The following is a 19,672-nucleotide window of genomic DNA, read 5'->3' on the forward strand; positions in this document are numbered from 1 at the left end:
AGAAGTTGAGGGGAAATTAAAAATGTTTCTTTTGTGGGTTCTTGGTATAAATTGTAATCTGTAGGTTTTTTATACTGTGTTCTGATTAATGAATACATGAAATAAAATCATGTGCAGCAACAACCTCCAGGATACAGTATTACTTGTTTTTTGCAGGATTAAGAAACCAGATTAGTGTGAAACATTACATCCCTGTCTCCAATTCAAAAGATTCCTCAACACATTTCTTCTAAAACAGGCCCATTTTTCCTTAGACTTTACCTCGTAATATTACAACTTGTTCTTAAAATTGCAGATTATTTTCTTTCCACAGGGTGGTCAGTGGTTAGCACTGCTGCCTCACAGCAAGAAGGTTGTGGGTTCACTTGCAACGTGGTCCTTTCACTGTGTAGTTCACATGTTCTCCCCGTGTTGGCGTGGGTTCCCATCGGGAGCTCTGGCTCCTCCCACTTCCAAAGACATGATGGTTCGGTAAAAGTGGTGACTCTAAACTGAGCGTAGGTGCGAGTGTGTCTGTCCGCCTACATGTGGCCCTGCAGTAACCTGGTGTCCTGTCCAGGGTGAACGCCGCCCCTTGGCCAATGACTGCTGGGACAAGAAATGAATGAATGAATTTCTTTCAACAGTGCCTTTAACACACTTTCATGTGTTTAAAAAAACAAACAAAGACAATTCTGCATCTCTGAGTACAAACAACATCTGACAGCACAAAGTAACAAAAATGATCAAGGTGCGAGTTTTCGGGGAGGCGGGAAGAATGCAAAACTAAACAAATGTTCCAATTACAGTATGTAGAAAAATAGATTCACCATTTCATTTAATTCCCCACATGACTGGAAGCAGCAAGAAATACAGAGGAGATAAACCCATGACCCTTCACGACGTCATCCAAAGTCTTCTGGGAAAGTTTACCGACAATGATTGGAAATAATTCTGTGCGCACAGCGTCCGTAATGCCGTTTATCTCCAGCAGCCGGCGGTCAGTGACAGTAAATACATAACAAGATTCACATCCGTCCTTGAAATATTTGGTCGTTTGGAGGTGTGTCCCTTAAATGTGCTTCTGACCACAACCCCGGCAGTTGGAATCTGTACCATAAAACGAATACATGCGCCCTTTGCTCACCACGTCTCTGCAGCGGTGCGAACACGATGGAGGTCGTTGGCGATGAGCAGCATTTGTGTTTGAGTAAACCCCCCCCAAAAAAAACAAAAAAAAAAAGTTCACGAAAACCTTCCGTCTTTACAACAGCAGGAAAGAGGCTCCGTGACCCTGATGTGTAGTCGAGTCGCCGCTCTCATGTCAAACCAGAGCAGAGCCTTTTTTTTTCCCCGTCTCATTCACATGAATTCCAGTGATTTGGGGAGTTGATCCAAGAACATTATTCCTTCAGAGCGGTCGCTTCTTTCTTCCACAATGAATGCTGGATGAAGATTACAATGTTGCATTTTGGTTGCGACAAGCATTCACACTTACAGAGTTCAGGTAGGACTGTGTTTCTGTGTCGTTGCCTCTCAGTCGGTCCGTTACCTTTCCGTCATGTGACCGATCCCGTGCACACACGAGGAACCTACTCGTACTCCAGGAACTGTTTGTGATAAAACAAAAGGTACCTGTGGAGAAAACACAGCATGGGATCAGACTGAACGCAATGTTAAAAACTGTAATGAACACATGCTCAGCCTCCACGGCAGTGAAACCCCACATGTGAGCAAGATCTCAAGGTCAAAGTCATCCACTTTCAAACTTGACCAAGGTCTGGACCTGATACACCTTTTCTATATGTTTGGGGGCCCGAGGCCCCTCCATTCCACAGCAATCACACCAACAAGCCAATTGCTGACGCTGTCCGATGCCAACCTGTCCACCCGCCTGCCAGGTTGAAGAGAGTAACTCCTTCAGCCTATTAAAAGAGGAGGGGTTAAAAAAAACCCATCAAATTTATTGTGACAAACATCTTCTCTTCTGAAAGCCTGCTGTGGCTCCAACTTTTCACTTTTACGCACATAAGCAGCTCGAAGGCGAGTCCGTCCATCCGGTGATATAAATCTCCACTGAAGCTGAAACAGCCAATCACAGGAAAGAACTACAAACTCACGCACCCACTCATAATTTGGCCAACAGAATGATGATCTCTGACTTCATATCGGAGTTTATCAGTAACCACAGGTGTATCTTTAACAACTTACTCCAAAGAGATATTCAAAATATTCCCAAAATAAGAGCACTGGGCCAAAATATTGACTTCAGCTTCAAACCTATTTTCATGATCAATGGTGATCAATTCACTTTGTCCGTAACTAACCCTCCATCATCCCACCTGTGACCTTTCTGTGTGGAGTTTGTGTGTACTCCCCGTGTTTGTGTGGGTTCCCTCTGTGTGCTCTGGCTTCTTCCCACATCCAAAGACACAGGTGGACTGGAAACTTTAAACTGTCTGTAGGTGTGACTTTTTTTGTCTGTATGCGCCTCTGTGACAGAATGGCATCCTGTCCAGGGTGAACCCGCCTCTCGCCCTGTGACTGATGGGATAGGCTGTGCCCCCGTGACCCTTAATTGGAGTAAGTGGGTAATGAAAATGGATGGATGGATAGATAACCCCTCATTCATTACACCAAATTTTGGTTCAATTTGGATGAAATAAAGTGTCTGATTTTGGTCAAAACAATCAATAAAACCCCATTCATTAGTTTTTCAAAACCCTAAATGAAAACCAAACTTCTTGATGGTGCTGAAGCCAAAGCCTTGGCGGTATACGGAGGCTCCTCACCCTTCACTGTCGAGGACGTCCTTGATGCTCGCCTTGGTGATAATTGCGTCATCACATTTGAACCACTGGTCTTTGTGCTGGCGGATAAAGGTGGTGTAATGGCCGCTCTCTAGCGTCCCCTGGTGGTTCACCACTGCAAACAGACTATACCTGAGAGGGAGAGAGAAGGAAAGAGAAGGATGTATCTGTGCAAAAACGTCAGTGATACATTTATTTTTAAGGTCTATTTTGAAAGCAGGTTCTTGGTCTTACTTGTTGTCATTGTTGAAGGGGTCCAGAGTCTGTTGGTACTGACCGTTCATCCTGCTCTCTTTACTGAAACACAACCACGTCAACATTCAAACTCAGCCACAGTTATCACCAACACTGCAAAACAAACCAACATAGAAACTCAAAAAGGGACATTCTGGGGAACCAAGCTGTGCCTGAATGTGACTATTTTCGTAATACACTCAGGAAATAGTTTTAGATAAACACAAACAAACCAATTAAAATTTTATTTGTGTAAGTCAGGATGGCACAAGAACACTTTTTCATGTTCAATACTGTCCTGATATGGGAACCTTCAGTATCTGCCAGAAGTGGGACAAAATCATTCTCAAGTCATCAGTCTGCAAGTCTCAAGTCAGCTTGCAAACAACTGGTGGTCATGAGTTGAGATTTGCTGATTCACAACTTGAAAGTGACTTCATCTCACCTCTGGTATCTTCATATACAGAACAACATTTTGCTGGATGTACTCTGCTCAAATAAACTGTCTAGCAAAACACACACAGCTGACATTTCAAAGTTCTGATGTCAGATCCAGTAATTTTGGCCAATATCAGCGAGATACCAATCTGAAATATCCACTTTGCACATAGAGTAATACGTCACGTGTTCATGCAGCTGGATTGTAATATTACTGCACTTGAAACATTATTCTGCAGCAGACTCTAGCGTATGTGTGACGGTTTGTGCAGCAAGTTTTTTTTGTTGTTTTTTTTTTAACTTCCTGTGTGATGCAGTTCGTTTGGTTGCTCACCTGGAGGCCATGAAGGGGGTCATATCCAGCTCCAGAGGAAACGAGACGTAGGTTGTGATCTTCCGCCGTAGTTTGGCAGAGTGTTCAAACCGCTGAGGGCAAACAAAGATTTTGAAACAGCCATGATGTTATCTGGGAGACATCACTATCAGGGCTGATGCTGATATTTGCACCCTATCAGTGCATCTCTAAAAGTTAGAGTAAATTCACTCAGTCAGATGGAATCTGGCCACAAGTGCAGACCTGCCAACTAGAGAACAACTCATGAGCAGCCTGGATAACAATAGCAGGCACAAACATTTATACAATTATTCTTGTTTTGTCTGCTCTGAACCCCAAAAAATAAATAAACAAATAGAAAAAAAAATAAAGCTGGGTGTTAGTTTTGATTAAACTAAATTAGAAAAAGTTTATTTTTTAATCAACAGTCTCACAGATTCAAGTAGGACAAATATGTAAAAGTTAAACTGAAACAACTGAATTTATGGTTCAAAGTCAACAAGATATACCATATTTTCTGGAGTATAAATTGCACCTTTTTTCCTAGATAATATAATTATTATTATATTATTATTATATATTAATTAATAGAATAATTATAATGATAATTTAGTTTGGGATTTTTATGTGTCGTTATTGTGTACTTTATATTACTGGCTTTTATTCTTCCATTATTGGAGTTAATTTTGTGTAGTGCTTTGATTCCTTGGTAAGTCCAATATAAACATACTGTCATAACTATTAATAATAGTATAATTAATAATAATGCCTGATTTTTCATTATATAAAGGTCACACAAGAGTAGAAGTTGAAATACTTCCTAGAGGAGTAAAAAACCCTGCAACGTCTACTCCAGAAAACACGGTGGTTTCTTTGGCACCTGGCAACTTTCTCCCGGACGGACTGCTTCCGTGGTGTCTGGCTTGAACTTCCCTCTTCTAATTAATACAAGGTTGCAATTGTTTCTCTTATTCCTGTTACCTGTCAAACACTTCTGTTAGTTTTTATGTGCAACCACTGCGAATTTTAGCTCTTTATTTGACTCCTGTGTGAATCTTGGGTGTGGTTAGCATTTTCGTTAGAGGTTAGCTTGTGCTAGCTTGGCTACACACTTGGATTTTCTAGTGCACAATTTACAATGAACAAAAATATAAACCCAACACGTTTGTTTTTGCTCCCATTTTTCATGAACTGAACTTAAAGAGATAAAACATTTTCTATATACACAAAAGACCTAATTCTCTCAAATACTGATCATAAATCTGTCTAAATCTGTGGTAGTGATCACTTCTTTGCCTAGATAATCCATCCCACCTCACAGGTGTGGCATATCAAGATGCTAATTAGACAGCATGATTATTGCATAGGTGTGCCTTAGGCTGGCCACAGTAAAAGGCCACTCTCAAATGTCAGAAACGATGCTTCCTATCCTTTTAAATTAATTTTATTAGTAACGGAACAGGTCTCAGCCTCAACTTTATCTAAATTCTAGAACTGTTAGTGAAGCTTATGGCTAGTGGTCGGCAATCACCTTAGTATTTTCTCTGCTTTCCTGTCAATTTACTGCTGATGAATTATACCTTAGGTGTAGTTTTTTTTTTGGTTGACTGATTCGGCTCTTTTTCTCTCTGTCCCAAGGTGCAGGGGAAAATGCATGGGAGTGGCGTCTGTGGACAACGGGATGCTGGACTGACCATGAGATGCCATGCCTGAAGCTGATGTAGCAGATGTTACAATTTCCTGCTTCTTCAGCTTTTTAAAATTTCATAAAAATCTTTTAACTGTTAGAATGGCTTAAGCAGTGGGCCCCACCTCCAAGTCTGGTCTATCAGAGGGAGTTTTTCCTTAGTACGGTCTCCTGTGTGTTTGCTCTCGGGGTTGGTAAGGTTAGACCTTACTTGTGTGAAGCCCCCTGAGGCAGTTTTGCTGTGATTTGGCATGATATTGAATGAAATATATTGAAGAACAGAACACAAATATTTGGATTAAATTGAGTTTTGGTTTTAATCTATGCTGTAAGATTGAAAAGTGCTTCAGAAATACAGCCCAAGCACCATTCCAACTCAATCTGTTCACTCTCTACCAAGAACAACACTTATTGTGAAAATCATTCAGGAACACATGCCATCAGCTGTAGCTTTACACATTTCGCCGCCATGCTGGATACAGCACGACGGCGTGCAGCAGCTCTGCTTTGCTCTTGCTGCTTTTCTAATGTGGAGGTTCAGTTTGGCAGCAAACGTGTTCAAGATACACAGAAATCAAAGCAGCTGAAGTCCTGCAAGAGTCACAAAAGCCCTTCAGAAGGTGCTTCAAGTCAGGCGTCACTGCTCCACCCAGTCGTTTATCTCAGCCACACTAATCCTTTCATTGTCATTTTAAAAACCCTCTAAACATTTATGATATTTTGAATGATGCTGCTGATGAGCCAATAACAGGGCTGTGAAATGAAAACTGATGTCCGAGGAAAATATGCAGGGGGTCTGGGGGGGGCACAGGCCCGCAGGAGCTGGGGTCTCAGGCCCCGTGGGATCCCAGAAACCAAATTAATTTTTTATCCAATGATACATTTTCAACATCTCCTGGAACAAAAAGTCTAAAAAGTATTGCGTATTTAAATGACCCTATATTCCACCTTTTATTTGACCTGTCAATGATGATTTGAAATAACAGAATATGACGTGGAAGTTGGACCTGGAATGATTTTTATTTTAACTGTAAACCAAATTATACATTAACTCAGAACAATTAAACTACATGAAATTCATGAAGACTGAAAAGACTGTTAAAGCATTTCAAAAACCACAGCTAAAGATTGTAGAATATTTGGAAAATCAGGGTAAAATATTAATATACCTTATAGTAAAAAAAGCCACATATTCTTGTGTAAATTCCTCAAATGAAAGAAAATCTAGATTAATGAAAAAAGTCACATAATCTTGGCTAAAATCCTGTTTGAACAGCAAAATGTTTATTTTCCAGAGAGAAAAATTCTTACCGTGTTTCCTGAGAGGGCACAGTTCACTTTTCCCGTTTCTTTTATCTTTCATCTGTGTTGATGAAGCCAGCGACGATTCCAGGGATTCTTGTCCTTATCAGACTTTTTCAAACCATCTTTCTCACCATCTTCTCTCTGTCTGATGTCGCTCCGTGACACAGACGTGCTGCACAAATCTTCTTTTAAAAACTTTAGAGCTCTAAAGGTTTGCGATGTCCACATGCTACATTTAGCTTAAGTGTCGCCGCATCAACCAACCAGTCCCATTTTACTACAGCTGTTGCAACAGCCAGACTTTTTTCTCCTCGAAACTCCGCGGAACTGAGGACACTGATTTGCATCTGTAACACACAGATCAGTCTCCACGGATCGCTGCGGTCTTATAAAACTTGCACGATGTCGTAAAAAAGAACACTTTGCGATAGACATTTTAAAAACTCAGTGGCGATCACGATTATAGAGTAAAACATGAACCCCTCCATAATGAAATATGGGGAATTTTGCGGACCTGCGGAGTTTTCACAGTCCTGCAATAAATAGAGACGTGGATGCACACGTTACCTCCCTGCTGGAGGTTGTCAAATACACCTGTCCATGGGCGCAATTTGGTGGGGGATAGGGGGGACATGTCCCCCCCACCTTTTCAACCAGGGGAGCAGAATATGGTATGTCTCCCCCACCTTGACATATATGTGTGTGTACTTGAAACATGCTATGTCAGTCTTATGTGCAAACCATGTCACAATAGTATCTTTGTTTCTGCAAGTTTGTATTTTTAGCAGCACTGACTTATTTCCAAACACCTGTTTCTTGTTTGTCACATTCAGAATTTTCTGGGACTGCATTTGCCCAGATTTGAAACCAAAAATAGTTGCCTCTAGGGACAAGTGTCTACACATAAGTATCAATGGACCATATGCTAATTGACTAAATTCTGAAAGTTAGAAAAGGAAATCAGAAAAGCAATCTGGGACCTCAGAAAGCCCATCTGCAATTATTGTTTGATCTCCAAAATCAGTCTATGCAAGTGAAATTATGTTCAGTATGAGTGTTGTCATTAGTGCCACTTAGAAAATTAAATTCATGACAAGTAATTTATCTTAAACTTATGATCTGTTGTTTTTTCAAACTTATGGAAAAACAAATCTTGAGAAAAATAATACAGCATGCGATAGTTAATAATTATTAAGAGCCTGTTGTTTCATATTTATGAATACATTTTACCACATTGCAGTTGTTTTTTTTAATGAAAACTCAACCTATCATTCTTTCTGAGTTCTACACAAGTGGTGATACCTTATTTACACCAGGATGTTAATAAAATCAATGCTGGCTGTTCTCAGAATAAAATACTTATATCCACAGTTTCAAATTGTATAAGTCAAATGGTGTCCACTTTATGGTCTTCTCAAAACATTAAAATTACTGTTCTGGATGCTCAGAATGCATCTGAGCATATCTATAAACCATTGGCTTCTGGGGGCCTAAAGTGGCCCCCAGACCCCTGGCCTATGCGCTTTGGCCCTGCGGGCCTCACACTTTATCCCCCCCCCATTTTCTAGTTCTAAATTGCGCCCTTGCACCTATCTGATGTGATGTCACTGGGCTGAAGTGAACCGCAATTCATCAGGTCATTCATGTGACATTTCCACGTTCCCTAAAGTGCATCTGCTATTTTACGCTGCACTTCCTGCAGTGCTGCATGCAAAGTAACACACACACACACACGTACTTTGAGGTGAAAGCACGCCACGATGGGCAGCTTCTTCATGGTCAGCTGCTTGGTGGACTCCTGGTAACTATGGCAACCACTACACTTGATTTTTGCACTGCTGCCAAGGTGCTCTGGTCTGGTGAACCTGGAAACAAGAGGACTGGATTCAGGGCGGATCGGTGTGCATGTTTATCGATGCTGCTGCTCGATATCTGTGTGTCTGCAGGTTCGGTCGTGGTTTCTGTTCTTTTGCGTTCTGGTTTTTCACCAATTATTTTCTGTAACTGAATGTGGATGCATGAAAAAAAAAAAAAAAAAAAAAAAAAAAAAAGAAGAAGATGAATGTCACCATCACATCACATATGTATCACTTCCTTGAGAATGCAAGAACAGTCAGATCTCAACATTCCAACAGTAAACATTTACATGTGGCAGGTTGTGGCTCCATGGTCACCACAGATCACACAGATTTGTTACTTCCAGATAGATTGGTGGGAGTGAGGCATCCAATATGCACGTTTTCCCATCAACTGAACTGTGCCACAGCAAAACATGCGACCAGTCAGGTGAATCTGTTCCAGTCCTGACCACATGATGGCAGTGATGCAGTCTGTGCTGAATTGCTGTGCAGAAGTTAATGTCGAAGAATAAACCAATTAAAATCCAGATCATTTTAATGACACGTCAGGCTGGAAAAATCTATTCAATTGATGCTGTGTTCTCAGTAAACAGGAATTCTTCTTCTTTGTTTTAGTGGTTGGCCAAGCAGCTGTGGTGTAATACCACCACCAAGTGGCAGGAAAGTGCTGTTTTTTCCCTGCTACTTGCTCAGACCTGTAACATTTGTTTGCAGATCTATTTTTCATTTAAGTTATTTCCACATGAAAAGCAAAATCTGCTAACAGTGATTTTTAAAAAGCCCCGTGAAGACGGTTTTCATCCTGAAACTCTACCATGAACCATCCGAAGCAGAAAGAGATGGGGGTTTGAGACCATCATGCCCTCAGGCTCCTCCCACCGTATGAGCCCTCACAACCTTCATCACAAACCCAAACCTGCTCCTTCCAACCTGACGTGGCAGCAGGTCCACGACAGTCTGAGGAGTTCCAACAGCAGACCATCCCTCAGGGACAAACACGCCTCCTGTCGAACCCTCAGAACCACAATGGGAACATGTTTGAAGCCGAACTGTGAAAGGTTCTGTTGAAGCTGCAGTAACGATACCAGAGACCAAAACACGCCTCGGGCCGCTCTCGTTACCTGCGCAGACAGTCTGTGAGTGTTGTGGCGCCACTGTTGTGGCTCTCGCCGTTAAGTGCTGATCCGTCTCCTCCAGGACTGAGGGGCCAGAATGGGGTGGACGAGCCCGGCAGGTCCAGGCTGATGTCCCAGAACGGGTCTATGGTTGTTGAAACGCCACTGGGAAGAAGGCAAGAGAAATGCACACGTAAAAAGACAAATGTCTGACACATTCAAGAACTTCACCCTTTGACCTCCTAAATGTTGCCAGCGTCTGCTGTCATCCAGATCATTCTGCTGCTGCACAAAGCAGCTTCCTGTTAACAACTGAAGCTATCATTTTACACCCAAATCATTTTTGCAAATAACCTGCAAAAATCTGTTTTTTTTTTAATTTCCTCCTCCTCCTCTTTTTTTTTTTTTTAAAGATGCTGACCCGACTACATCAACTCATCCCAGGCGTCTCTCGATCTCACAGACGAGGACCGAGTCGTGTCAGGAGCTTTTCTGATAGTCATCAGCTCAGTGACACGGAGTCTGAATGAACCCGTCTGGCCCGTGACCAGACTCGAACCTACAAAGTTCATCTGTCAAACACTATTCAAGAACACTGTGACCAGCCTGCTGGAGGAGGGTGTTTCTCAGTTGCCAAGTTCTCAGTGGATTCAGACACCACAAAAGCCTGAGGAGCAGCAGCAACCAATATTTCCCCTCATGTTGATCTAGAAAGAATATGGCAATAATTTGATGTTTTGCACAAAGGCAGAATGTTCAGCTGCTGAACCAAAGATGGTAATGAAAACTGGCTGAACAAATAAATCAGTCTAAATGTGTTCAGTCACTCACAGTTACTAAAAATTGACCAGGATCCTTCAATTACAGCAACATTTTAAATTCTGCTCAACAAACCAAAAAATCCAACCTGAAAAACAAAAGAGCAATTATTTAATCTTACCACAAGGTGGCACTATAGCTTCACACAGTGCATGCAGTGTGTGGCTGTGAAAGGGTTCAAGTGTGTGACTGATGGACAATTAAGAGAAAATACTGGTTGACAATGCACGAAGAAAGGTCACGTCAGGTCAAGGAAGTTAAAGAAAAACACGAATTGGGGATTGTAAAAAAAAGATTAATATTTAAAGAAATGACCATTTTTGTGATGTTCATCCTCATTTGTTCAAACTGCTGCTGATGGTCTAATTTACTTTCTCAGTAGGTACATTTGGTTTTCTTTGCAGAAGGAAACAAAACACACACACACACTCACAGACAAACTTGACAGGTGACATCAGACTGCAGGCCTCCTGTGAAGATTTGGTCAATGATGCAGTTACAGTGGTTCGGGTTGTTGGCCTTCTTTCCGTTGTCGTCTGTGTACATAATAAAAAATAAAGAGAAACACCACACAGTCAAGAAGCTCAAACAACATGAGGTTGTGAAACTGGTGAAAGATGATGTGGACTGACTCATACAGACACCAGCTGACGCATTAAGGCACCACAATATGAACCCTGTTCCTCCGTCCAGACAGAGAAACAAAAGACAAAGGAACAAAGGTCAAAGTGTCAAGACACCTGCAATTAACCACTGTTTTTGGAATAGATGAAGTTTTTGAAAGAAAAAAAAAAAAAATTAAATGGAACAAACAACTATTTTCAATGAATCTACTGATTACTTACTAATCAGTTAAATAACCCTCTGATTAATCAGTAAATCATAACCATAAATTATACCAATAATGTAAGATTTGGTCATTAAAAAAACACATGTTAAAAATAAAATCCAAACATACAAAGGCTACAAAGTGCCAAAAAATAAAAAAGGCATCTCTAGAAATAAATATATATTAAATAACAAATAAAGAACTTCTTGCTCAAAGCACTGCTTCTTCCAGACACGCAAATAAAATCCAAACAATTTTTCCATTATTGATTAATCTGCTGGAGGTCCAAACTAAAACACATGCATGCACATTAAGATAATAACAAAAAATCTTATTTATTTATATTGCACCAAATCACAACAAAGCTGCTTCCACCTCACCAAGCCCCCTGAGCAAGCACACAGACGACAAAAAAAAAAAAAACAAACACTCTTTGATGACTGAGAAGAAACCTCAAGCAGACCAGAAGCAGAGGGGTGACCCTCTGCTTACACCATTCTTTAACAGTTACAAGGTTTTCAATTTTACAAGAATTTCTTTACAAACTGAACAAACAGAAAAGCAACAAAAACAGAGTCCTTAATTGAAATGACAACGCAGTCCATCTTGAGTCTTTAAGAACTAACAATAAAAGAATAAATGGCAATAACAAAAACATTACAACAATTCACAAAAACCCCAAATTAAAGATCTGATGATACAGAAAAAGGTCCGACTTACACTCCAGAAGTTCTGGTAATCATAATTAAAAAGCTAATATCACAGAATATGGACTCGAAATGATTAACTGGTTGTCAAAATAGGCGATTAATTGGGTACTGCAGTCTTGTTTGAGGGCAGGCGCTAAAGGGGTAAAATATGACGCATATGTTACACCCCCCTGCAGTACAATGACAAAGACTATTCTTTTCTGTCTGCAGCTCCAATCACCACCAAAATCTATTAACTGTTAACTTTTCTGAAAATCAAAGGATCACGTCTCCACAGGATTTCCTGTGACAGATTGAGAAGAGCGGTAACTTAAACTCAGCAGTGACAAACAAGAATGATTTAAGCACGGCTGTGAAATGAAAACTGTGAAATCTGAGGAAAATTTTCAGGGGGTCTGTGGGGTGCAGCCCCCCCAAGAGCTGGGGTTTAGGGCCTGTGGGTCCCCAGAAACCAAATTAATTTTGTATCTAATGATACATTTTCAGCATCTCCTGGAAGAAAAAAAAACCTCAAAAGATGTGCATATTTACATGATCATAGATTCAACCATTCATTTAAACTGTCAATGATCATGTTGAAATAACAGAATATGACATTGAAGTAGGACCTGGAATGATTTTCCTTTTAATTGTAAACCAAATTATGCATTAACTCAGAACAATTAAACTACATGAAATTTAATAATCAGGGGAGGTGATGGTCTAGTGGCTAAGGTGCTGGGCTTGAGTCTAGAAGATCATGGGTTCAAATCCCCACCTGACTGGAAAATCACTAAGGGCCCTTGGGCAAGGCCTTTAATCCCCTATTGCTCCCAGTGTGTAGTGAGCGCCTGTATGGCAGCACCCTGACTTCAGGGTGAATGTGAGGCATAATTGTAAAGTGCTCCGAGCGTCTGATTCAGATGGAAAAGCGTGATATAAATGCAGTCCATTTACCATGAATTCATGAAGACTGAAAAGACTGTTACAGCATTTCAAAACCACAGCTAAATTTTCAATTTATTTTCATTTATACAGCACCAAATCACAACAAAGTTGCCTCAAGGTGCTTCACACAAGTAAGGTCTAACCTTACCAACCTCCAGAGCAAGAACACAGGCAACAGTAGTAAGAAAAAACTCCCTCCAAGGAAGAAACCTCAAGCAGACCAGACTCAACCCGTCAGCATTTTTTCGCCCTTTCTGAAGCAGCCCTTGGGCGTATACTGCGCTTCGGGATTGCCTTTCATTGTTATGCTGATGATACTCAGTTGTACATGCCAATAACTGCAGGAAATCTCATTCCCATAAAACTCTGGAGGACTGTCTTGTATCAGTGAGAAGTTGGATGTCTCGTAACTTCCTACATTTAAACTCTAATGAGACTGTCCTTTGACCTCCATATTTGGGATGTTACCGGGACTGTTTTTGTCCATCTGCAAAATATAGCGAGGATCCGCCTCATCTGGTCTATGGCTGATGATTCAAAGCCACAATGTCTTTTTTTCCAATGAAAAAAGTCTACATTAATTAAAAAGTCACATAATCATGTCTGAAAAGCACAATGTTTATTTTCCGGAGACAAAAAATAAATTCTTACCATGTTTCTTGAGGGCACAAGATGCAGTGAGCTTTTACCATTTCTTGTATACGTGTTCATGATGACAAACTGTAAATTCAAACCAGCACCAATTCCACGGATTGTACTTGTGTGACGCACCTTGAGGCAACTTTGTTGTGATTTGGCGCTATATAAATGAAAATAAATTGAAAAATTTGAATAAATTGAAATTCTTGTCCTTATTTGCACAGTATCTCTAAATTAGAAAGGTCTTGTCTCAGAGTGATGCTGAAAAACTAATTCATGCATTTATTTCCTCTAGGCTGGACTATTGTAATTCATTATTATCAGGTTGTCCTAAAAGTTCCCTGAAAAGCCTTCAGTTAATTCAAAATGCTGCAGCTAGAGTACTGACAGGGACTAGAAGGAGAGAGCATATCTCACCCATATTGGCCTCTCTTCATTGGCTTCCTGTAATTCTAGAATAGAATTTAATATTCTTCTTACTTATAAGGTTTTGAATAATCAGGTCCCATCTTATCTTAGGGACCTCATAGTTCAATTATCACCCCAATAGAGTGCTTCGCTCTCAGACTGCAGGCTTACTTGTAGTTCCTAGGGTTTGTAAGAGTAGAATGGGAGGCAGAGCCTTCAGCTTTCAGGCTCCTCTCCTGTGGAACCAGCTCCCAATTCAGATCAGGGAGACAGACACCCTCTCTACTTTTAAGATTAGGCTTAAAACTTTCCTTTTTGCTAAAGCTTATAGTTAGGGCTGGATCAGGTGACCCTGAACCATCCCTTAGTTATGCTGCTATAGACTTAGACTGCTGGGGGGTTCCCATGATGCACTGAGTGTTTCTTTCTCTTTTTGCTCTGTATGCACCACTCTGCATTTAATCATTAGTGATTGATCTCTGCTCCCCTCCACAGCATGTCTTTTTCCTGGTTCTCTCCCTCAGCCCCAACCAGTCCCAGCAGAAGACTGCCCCTCCCTGAGCCTGGTTCTGCTGGAGATTTCTTCCTGTTAAAAGGGAGTTTTTTCTTCCCACTGTTGCCAAGTGCTTGCTCACAGGGGGTCGTTTTGACCGTTGGGGTTTTTCTGTAATTATTGTATGGCCTTGCCTTACAATATAAAGCACCTTGGGGCAACTGTTTGTTGTGATTTGGCGCTATATACACTCAACAAAAATATAAACGCAACACTTAGTTTTGCTCCCATTTTGTATGAGATGAACTCAAAGATGTAAAACTTTTTCCACATACACAATATCACCATTTCCCTCAAATATTGTTCACAAACCAGTCTAAATCTGTGATAGTGAGCACTTCTCCTTTGCTGAGATAATCCATCCCACCTCACAGGTGTGCCATATCAAGATGCTGATTAGACACCATGATTAGTGCACAGGTGTGCCTTAGACTGCCCACAATAAAAGGCCACTCTGAAAGGTGCAGTTTTGTTTTATTGGGGGGGATACCAGTCAGTTTCTGGTGTGACCACCATTTGCCTCATGCAGTGCAACACATCTCCTTCGCATAGAGTTGATCAGGTTGTCAATTGTGGCCTGTGGAATGTTGGTCCACTCCTCTTCAATGGCTGTGCGAAGTTGCTGGATATTGGCAGGAACTGGTACACGCTGTCGTATACGCCGGTCCAGAGCATCCCAAACATGCTCAATGGGTGACATGTCCGGTGAGTATGCCGGCCATGCAAGAACTGGGACATTTTCAGCTTCCAAGAATTGTGTACAGATCCTTGCAACATGGGGCCGTGCATTATCCTGCTGCAACATGAGGTGATGTTCTTGGATGTATGGCACAACAATGGGCCTCAGGATCTCGTCACGGTATCTCTGTGCATTCAAAATGCCATCAATAAATGCACCTGTGTTCTTCGTCCATAACAGACTGCCCTACCATACATAACCCCACCGCCACCATGGGCCACTCGATCCACAACATTGACATCAGAAAACCGCTCATCCACACGATGCCACACACGCTGTCTGCCATCTGCCCTGAACAGTGTGAACCGGGATTCACCCGTGAAGAGAACACCTCTCCAACGTGCCAAACGCCAGCGAAAGTGAGCATTTGCCCACTCAAGTCGGTTACGATGACGAACTGGAGTCAGGTCGAGACCCCGATGAGGACGTCGAGCATGCAGATGAGCTTCCCTGAGACGGTTTCTGACAGTTTGTGCAGAAATTCTTTGGTTATGCAAACCGATTGTTCCAGCAGCTGTCCGAGTGGCTGGTCTCAGACGATCTTGGAGGTGAACATGCTGGATGTGGAGGTCCTGGGCTGGTGCTTACACGTGGTCTGCGGTTGTGAGGCTGGTTGGATGTACTGCCAAATTCTCTGAAACGCCTTTGGAGACGGCTTATGGTAGAGAAATGAACATTCAATACACGAGCAACAGCTCTGGTTGACATTCCTGCTGTCAGCATGCCAATTGCACGCTCCCTCAAATCTTGCGACATCTGTGGCATTGTGCTGTGTGATAAAACTGCACCTTTCAGAGTGGCCTTTTATTGTGGGCAGTCTAAGGCACACCTGTGCACTAATCATGGTGTCTAATCAGCATCTTGATATGGCACACCTGTGAGGTGGGATGGATTATCTCAGCAAAGGAGAAGTGCTCACTATCACAGATTTAGACTGGTTTGTGAACAGTATTTGAGAGAAATGGTGATATTGTGTATGTGGAAAAAGCTTTAGATCTTTGAGTTCATCTCATACAAAATGGGAGCAAAACCAAAAGTGTTGCGTTTATATTTTTGTTGAGTGTAAATAAAATTGATTTGATTAAACTTTTTAAACTGTGTTTCTCACCATCTTCACTCCATGTCTGTTGATCCGTGACACAGAGATGCTGCAAAGTTCTTCTTTTAAAAATTTAATAGCTCTTGAAGTACGTGATGTCCACATGCTACGTTTAACTCGGAGCAGGCACAGTGTCGCCATAACAACCAACCAGTCCTGCTTTACGACAACTGTCAAAACAGCCACGCTTTGAGAGAAGCATTTTTCTCCGTGAACCTCCACGGATCCGAGGACACAGATTTGTATCCATTATACATAGTTATATATAGTGTCCGGACTTATTAAACTTTCACAATGTGGTAAAAAAAAAAAAAGAACACTTTGCAATAGGCATTTTAAAACTCTGTGACGATCACAATTAAGGAGTACAACATTAACCTCCCTATGATGAAATCTGCAGAATTCCTCGGATCCGTGGAGTTTTCACAGCCGTGTTTAAGATGCTTAAATTCTTCATTTCATTCCTTTTTAGGCTGACCTGATTTTAGGTAATTACATTTTTGATACTTTATTCCTATAAACTCCAGGTTCTTATGCAGCCTGTTCATACCATTTGGGTTTGACCCACCTTTGCAGTGTCTGTGCAGGACGTCCAGCGCTGCGATGAGGAACTCGTGGGCATCCTGCTGCTCGTAACCGGCCAGGTGACGGGCATGAGTCCACACCAGGTGGAGCAGACGGAACGGGACGTGGGGCGACCGATGGCCTGAGTAGAACTGGACACGGGAAACGTGAACGTTACACACCCGCTCTTCTTCAGTCCTCTTTCACATAAAGTCAAAATCAAGACAGGTACCTCCTGGAAGAGCTGCGACATCTCGCACACCAGGCAGGAGTTGCTCTGCATCTCGCATTTGTGTCGGTCCGACAGGAAGAAGTCACGCAGCAGCGGCGTGTGCGTCAGCGCCTGCACAATGCAGTTCATGAAGCACGTGTTCCCCAGGTTGATCAGACCGCGCAGGCCTGAGAGAACACACACACGCCTTTTTAAAATCTGGAGTCTTGGTCCCACATATGACAACATTCTTCAAATGCATCAACTTTTTTTTTTTTTTTTTTTTTTTTTTTTGCAGCTGATGGTCTTCTGAGATTTATCAAGGCCTGATTTACAGGCCTGAATTTACAGGCCTGAATACAGTCTGATTTATCAAAATCAGGCTGTATTTTTGTCACAACTTACAAAAATAAGCAGCGCCACAGATTTGGAAATTAAATTTAAGGGCAACCTTGTTTAAAGCTGTACATTAGGGCTGACACAAACGATTATTTTGATAATAAGTCACTGATTATTTTTGCAATTAGTCATATCTGTAATATTTGTGAAAACCTGGAGTGCACATATGGAGTTCACACTGGATCCACAGGTAACCCTCATTGACTAGTAGTTCCCAACTAGTCAACTCCTGATCAGTGTTGTATAGTAACGAAGTAAAAATACGTCACTACTGTACGTAAGTACGTTTTGGGAGACTTTGTACTTTACTTGAGTTTTTTTTTTTTTTTTAATAAATTCAGCTTACTTTCACTTTTACTTCACTAAATTTCCGACCTTAATTGCATACTTCTGCTCCAATACATTTTTATGCACTATGCCGTTACTTGTTACCAAAAAAAAAACAAAAAAAAACACAACACACACGCGTGCGCGTGAAAAAAGTTGTGTTGTCACACAGAGACACCACTGATTACTAGTGACTGCAATGAAGTTAGGCCGATTTGTCATGAGACATATCCAGTAGGCTTTTTTGCAGTTGTGCACTTGGGGGGTGTTTGTCAGGAAAATGATAATTTCTCTACATTGATTACAGACCTGCAGCAGGTCTGTAATCAACTTTTCTGCAGCGCGGCTTTGCTTTGAACCTTGAACCAATCGAAGCAGTGATTCCCAGGTCGAAGCAGTACTTCGATCTACGATTCGTGGATTTTATTTCGCTTTATCCTAATTTTTTCCCGCTAAAACCCCAAAGAGCATATGTCTGTGAGTAATATTTAATATTTTTATGTTAAAGCGACCTGTTATGGTCTTCTGAAACAGTTGATAGATGTATTTTATAACTTAAAAACTGGACCGATGCTAACACGTTAGCATGTCTATGGCGTTTTCAATGTTAAAGTTAGCATTAAGCTGTTCGCATCAGCACGTTTGTGTTGATTTGTTTTCTGTATAATTAATGGCTCAGCGTTCATTGTTGTAAAACAGTCAAATTGTAATTTTTTTAATTTATTTTTATTCATATATGATAGCAACAACAATAATAGTCTACATAATAGACAATAATAATAGACTAATAATGTTACAATACAATTTTAGAGAAAGAGACAAAAAGAACCTAATGAAACAAAACAGAAAAGATAAAACCATGTAACAATGAAAATAAATAAAGACATACAGAAATAAATAAGTGTTTCCTGTGAACACCTAGTGAGTAGCCTACTCGTTTAACTTGTCATACTTAAGTACAAAAAATACAAGACTTTTACTTGAGTAGCATTTCAATTAGTGACTTGAACTTCTACCAAAGTCATTTTTTAATGGGTATCTGTACTTTTACTTAACTGTGATTTTCCAGTACTTTATACAGCACTGCTCCTGATTTCCATTAGTCATCCCAACCCCACTGTTAAACATGAACATGAAGTTTGAGATCACCTTTCTGTTGGTCACATGCACTCTGACCCTGGGTGACCTTTTAAAAGGTCCTAGTTCAGGTCGTAACTGTTTAGCTTGGAGGGAATGTGGCTGGAATACGGTGGAAGGGTCGCATGTTCGTAGAGGATAAAGCAGACATGACGGAGAAACTCACCGATGGTACAGTTGGAGGTGATTCTCCTCTTGGGGTTGTAGCGGAGCAGCTCCAGCTCTCTCTTGGTCGGCTCCCATGTTGAATATTTCTCCCCGATGCCTGATTTGAAGGAACACAGAGACCTCCTGTGCGGTTGGATGCCTGTAACCACCTCACACTCTGGTTGGCTGTTCCATACCTTGCATTTTCCAGGCTTTCCGTTGTTCCTCTTGGCAATCTGTTCCATATCTTTGTCATAAACGTAGTCTTGGCACATAAAGCAGTAAATTCCTCCATACAGCAGGTCAATAGCTGGAGAGGGAGACAAGGTGTAAGTGTGTTACTTTCAGGCGGTTTGTTTATATGCAAATAAAGCCACAATCATTGTGTGTTTATTAGAGAGGT

At 41.2% G+C, this 19,672-nt stretch overlaps 1 protein-coding gene across 1 annotated transcript; it reads right to left on the reverse strand.

Annotated features, from left to right (window-relative positions):
- Nucleotides 1-1,334: 1,334 nt before the first annotated feature.
- Nucleotides 1,335-19,544, reverse strand: LOC117531242 (ubiquitin carboxyl-terminal hydrolase 22-like). The gene is made up of 10 exons (XM_034194254.1): nt 19,289-19,544; nt 17,281-17,447; nt 17,053-17,200; nt 11,014-11,116; nt 9,768-9,926; nt 8,526-8,652; nt 3,796-3,887; nt 3,024-3,086; nt 2,772-2,921; nt 1,335-1,614 (listed from the first exon to the last, which is right to left on the reverse strand). Exons 1-10 carry the CDS (start codon nt 19,542-19,544, stop codon nt 1,572-1,574), a joined length of 1,308 nt encoding a protein of 435 aa, XP_034050145.1. The 3' UTR covers nt 1,335-1,571.
- Between the last annotated feature and the right edge of the window lie 128 nt (nt 19,545-19,672).

This window comes from Thalassophryne amazonica, chromosome 18, assembly GCF_902500255.1.
Source record: "Thalassophryne amazonica chromosome 18, fThaAma1.1, whole genome shotgun sequence".
Taxonomy (NCBI): domain Eukaryota; kingdom Metazoa; phylum Chordata; class Actinopteri; order Batrachoidiformes; family Batrachoididae; genus Thalassophryne; species Thalassophryne amazonica.

Excerpts from the sequence above, each read along its gene's own strand:
- LOC117531242 (XM_034194254.1), bottom strand. The coding sequence starts at position 19,544 with ATGTGCCAAGACTACGTTTATGACAAAGATATGGAACAGATTGCCAAG. Across the intron at positions 17,448-19,288 it reads CACCTCCAACTGTACCATCG|GCCTGCGCGGTCTGATCAAC; the intron begins GTGAGTTTCTCC and ends GTGTTCTCTCAG. Across the intron at positions 2,922-3,023 it reads CCCTTCAACAATGACAACAA|GTATAGTCTGTTTGCAGTGG; the intron begins GTAAGACCAAGA and ends TCTCCCTCTCAG.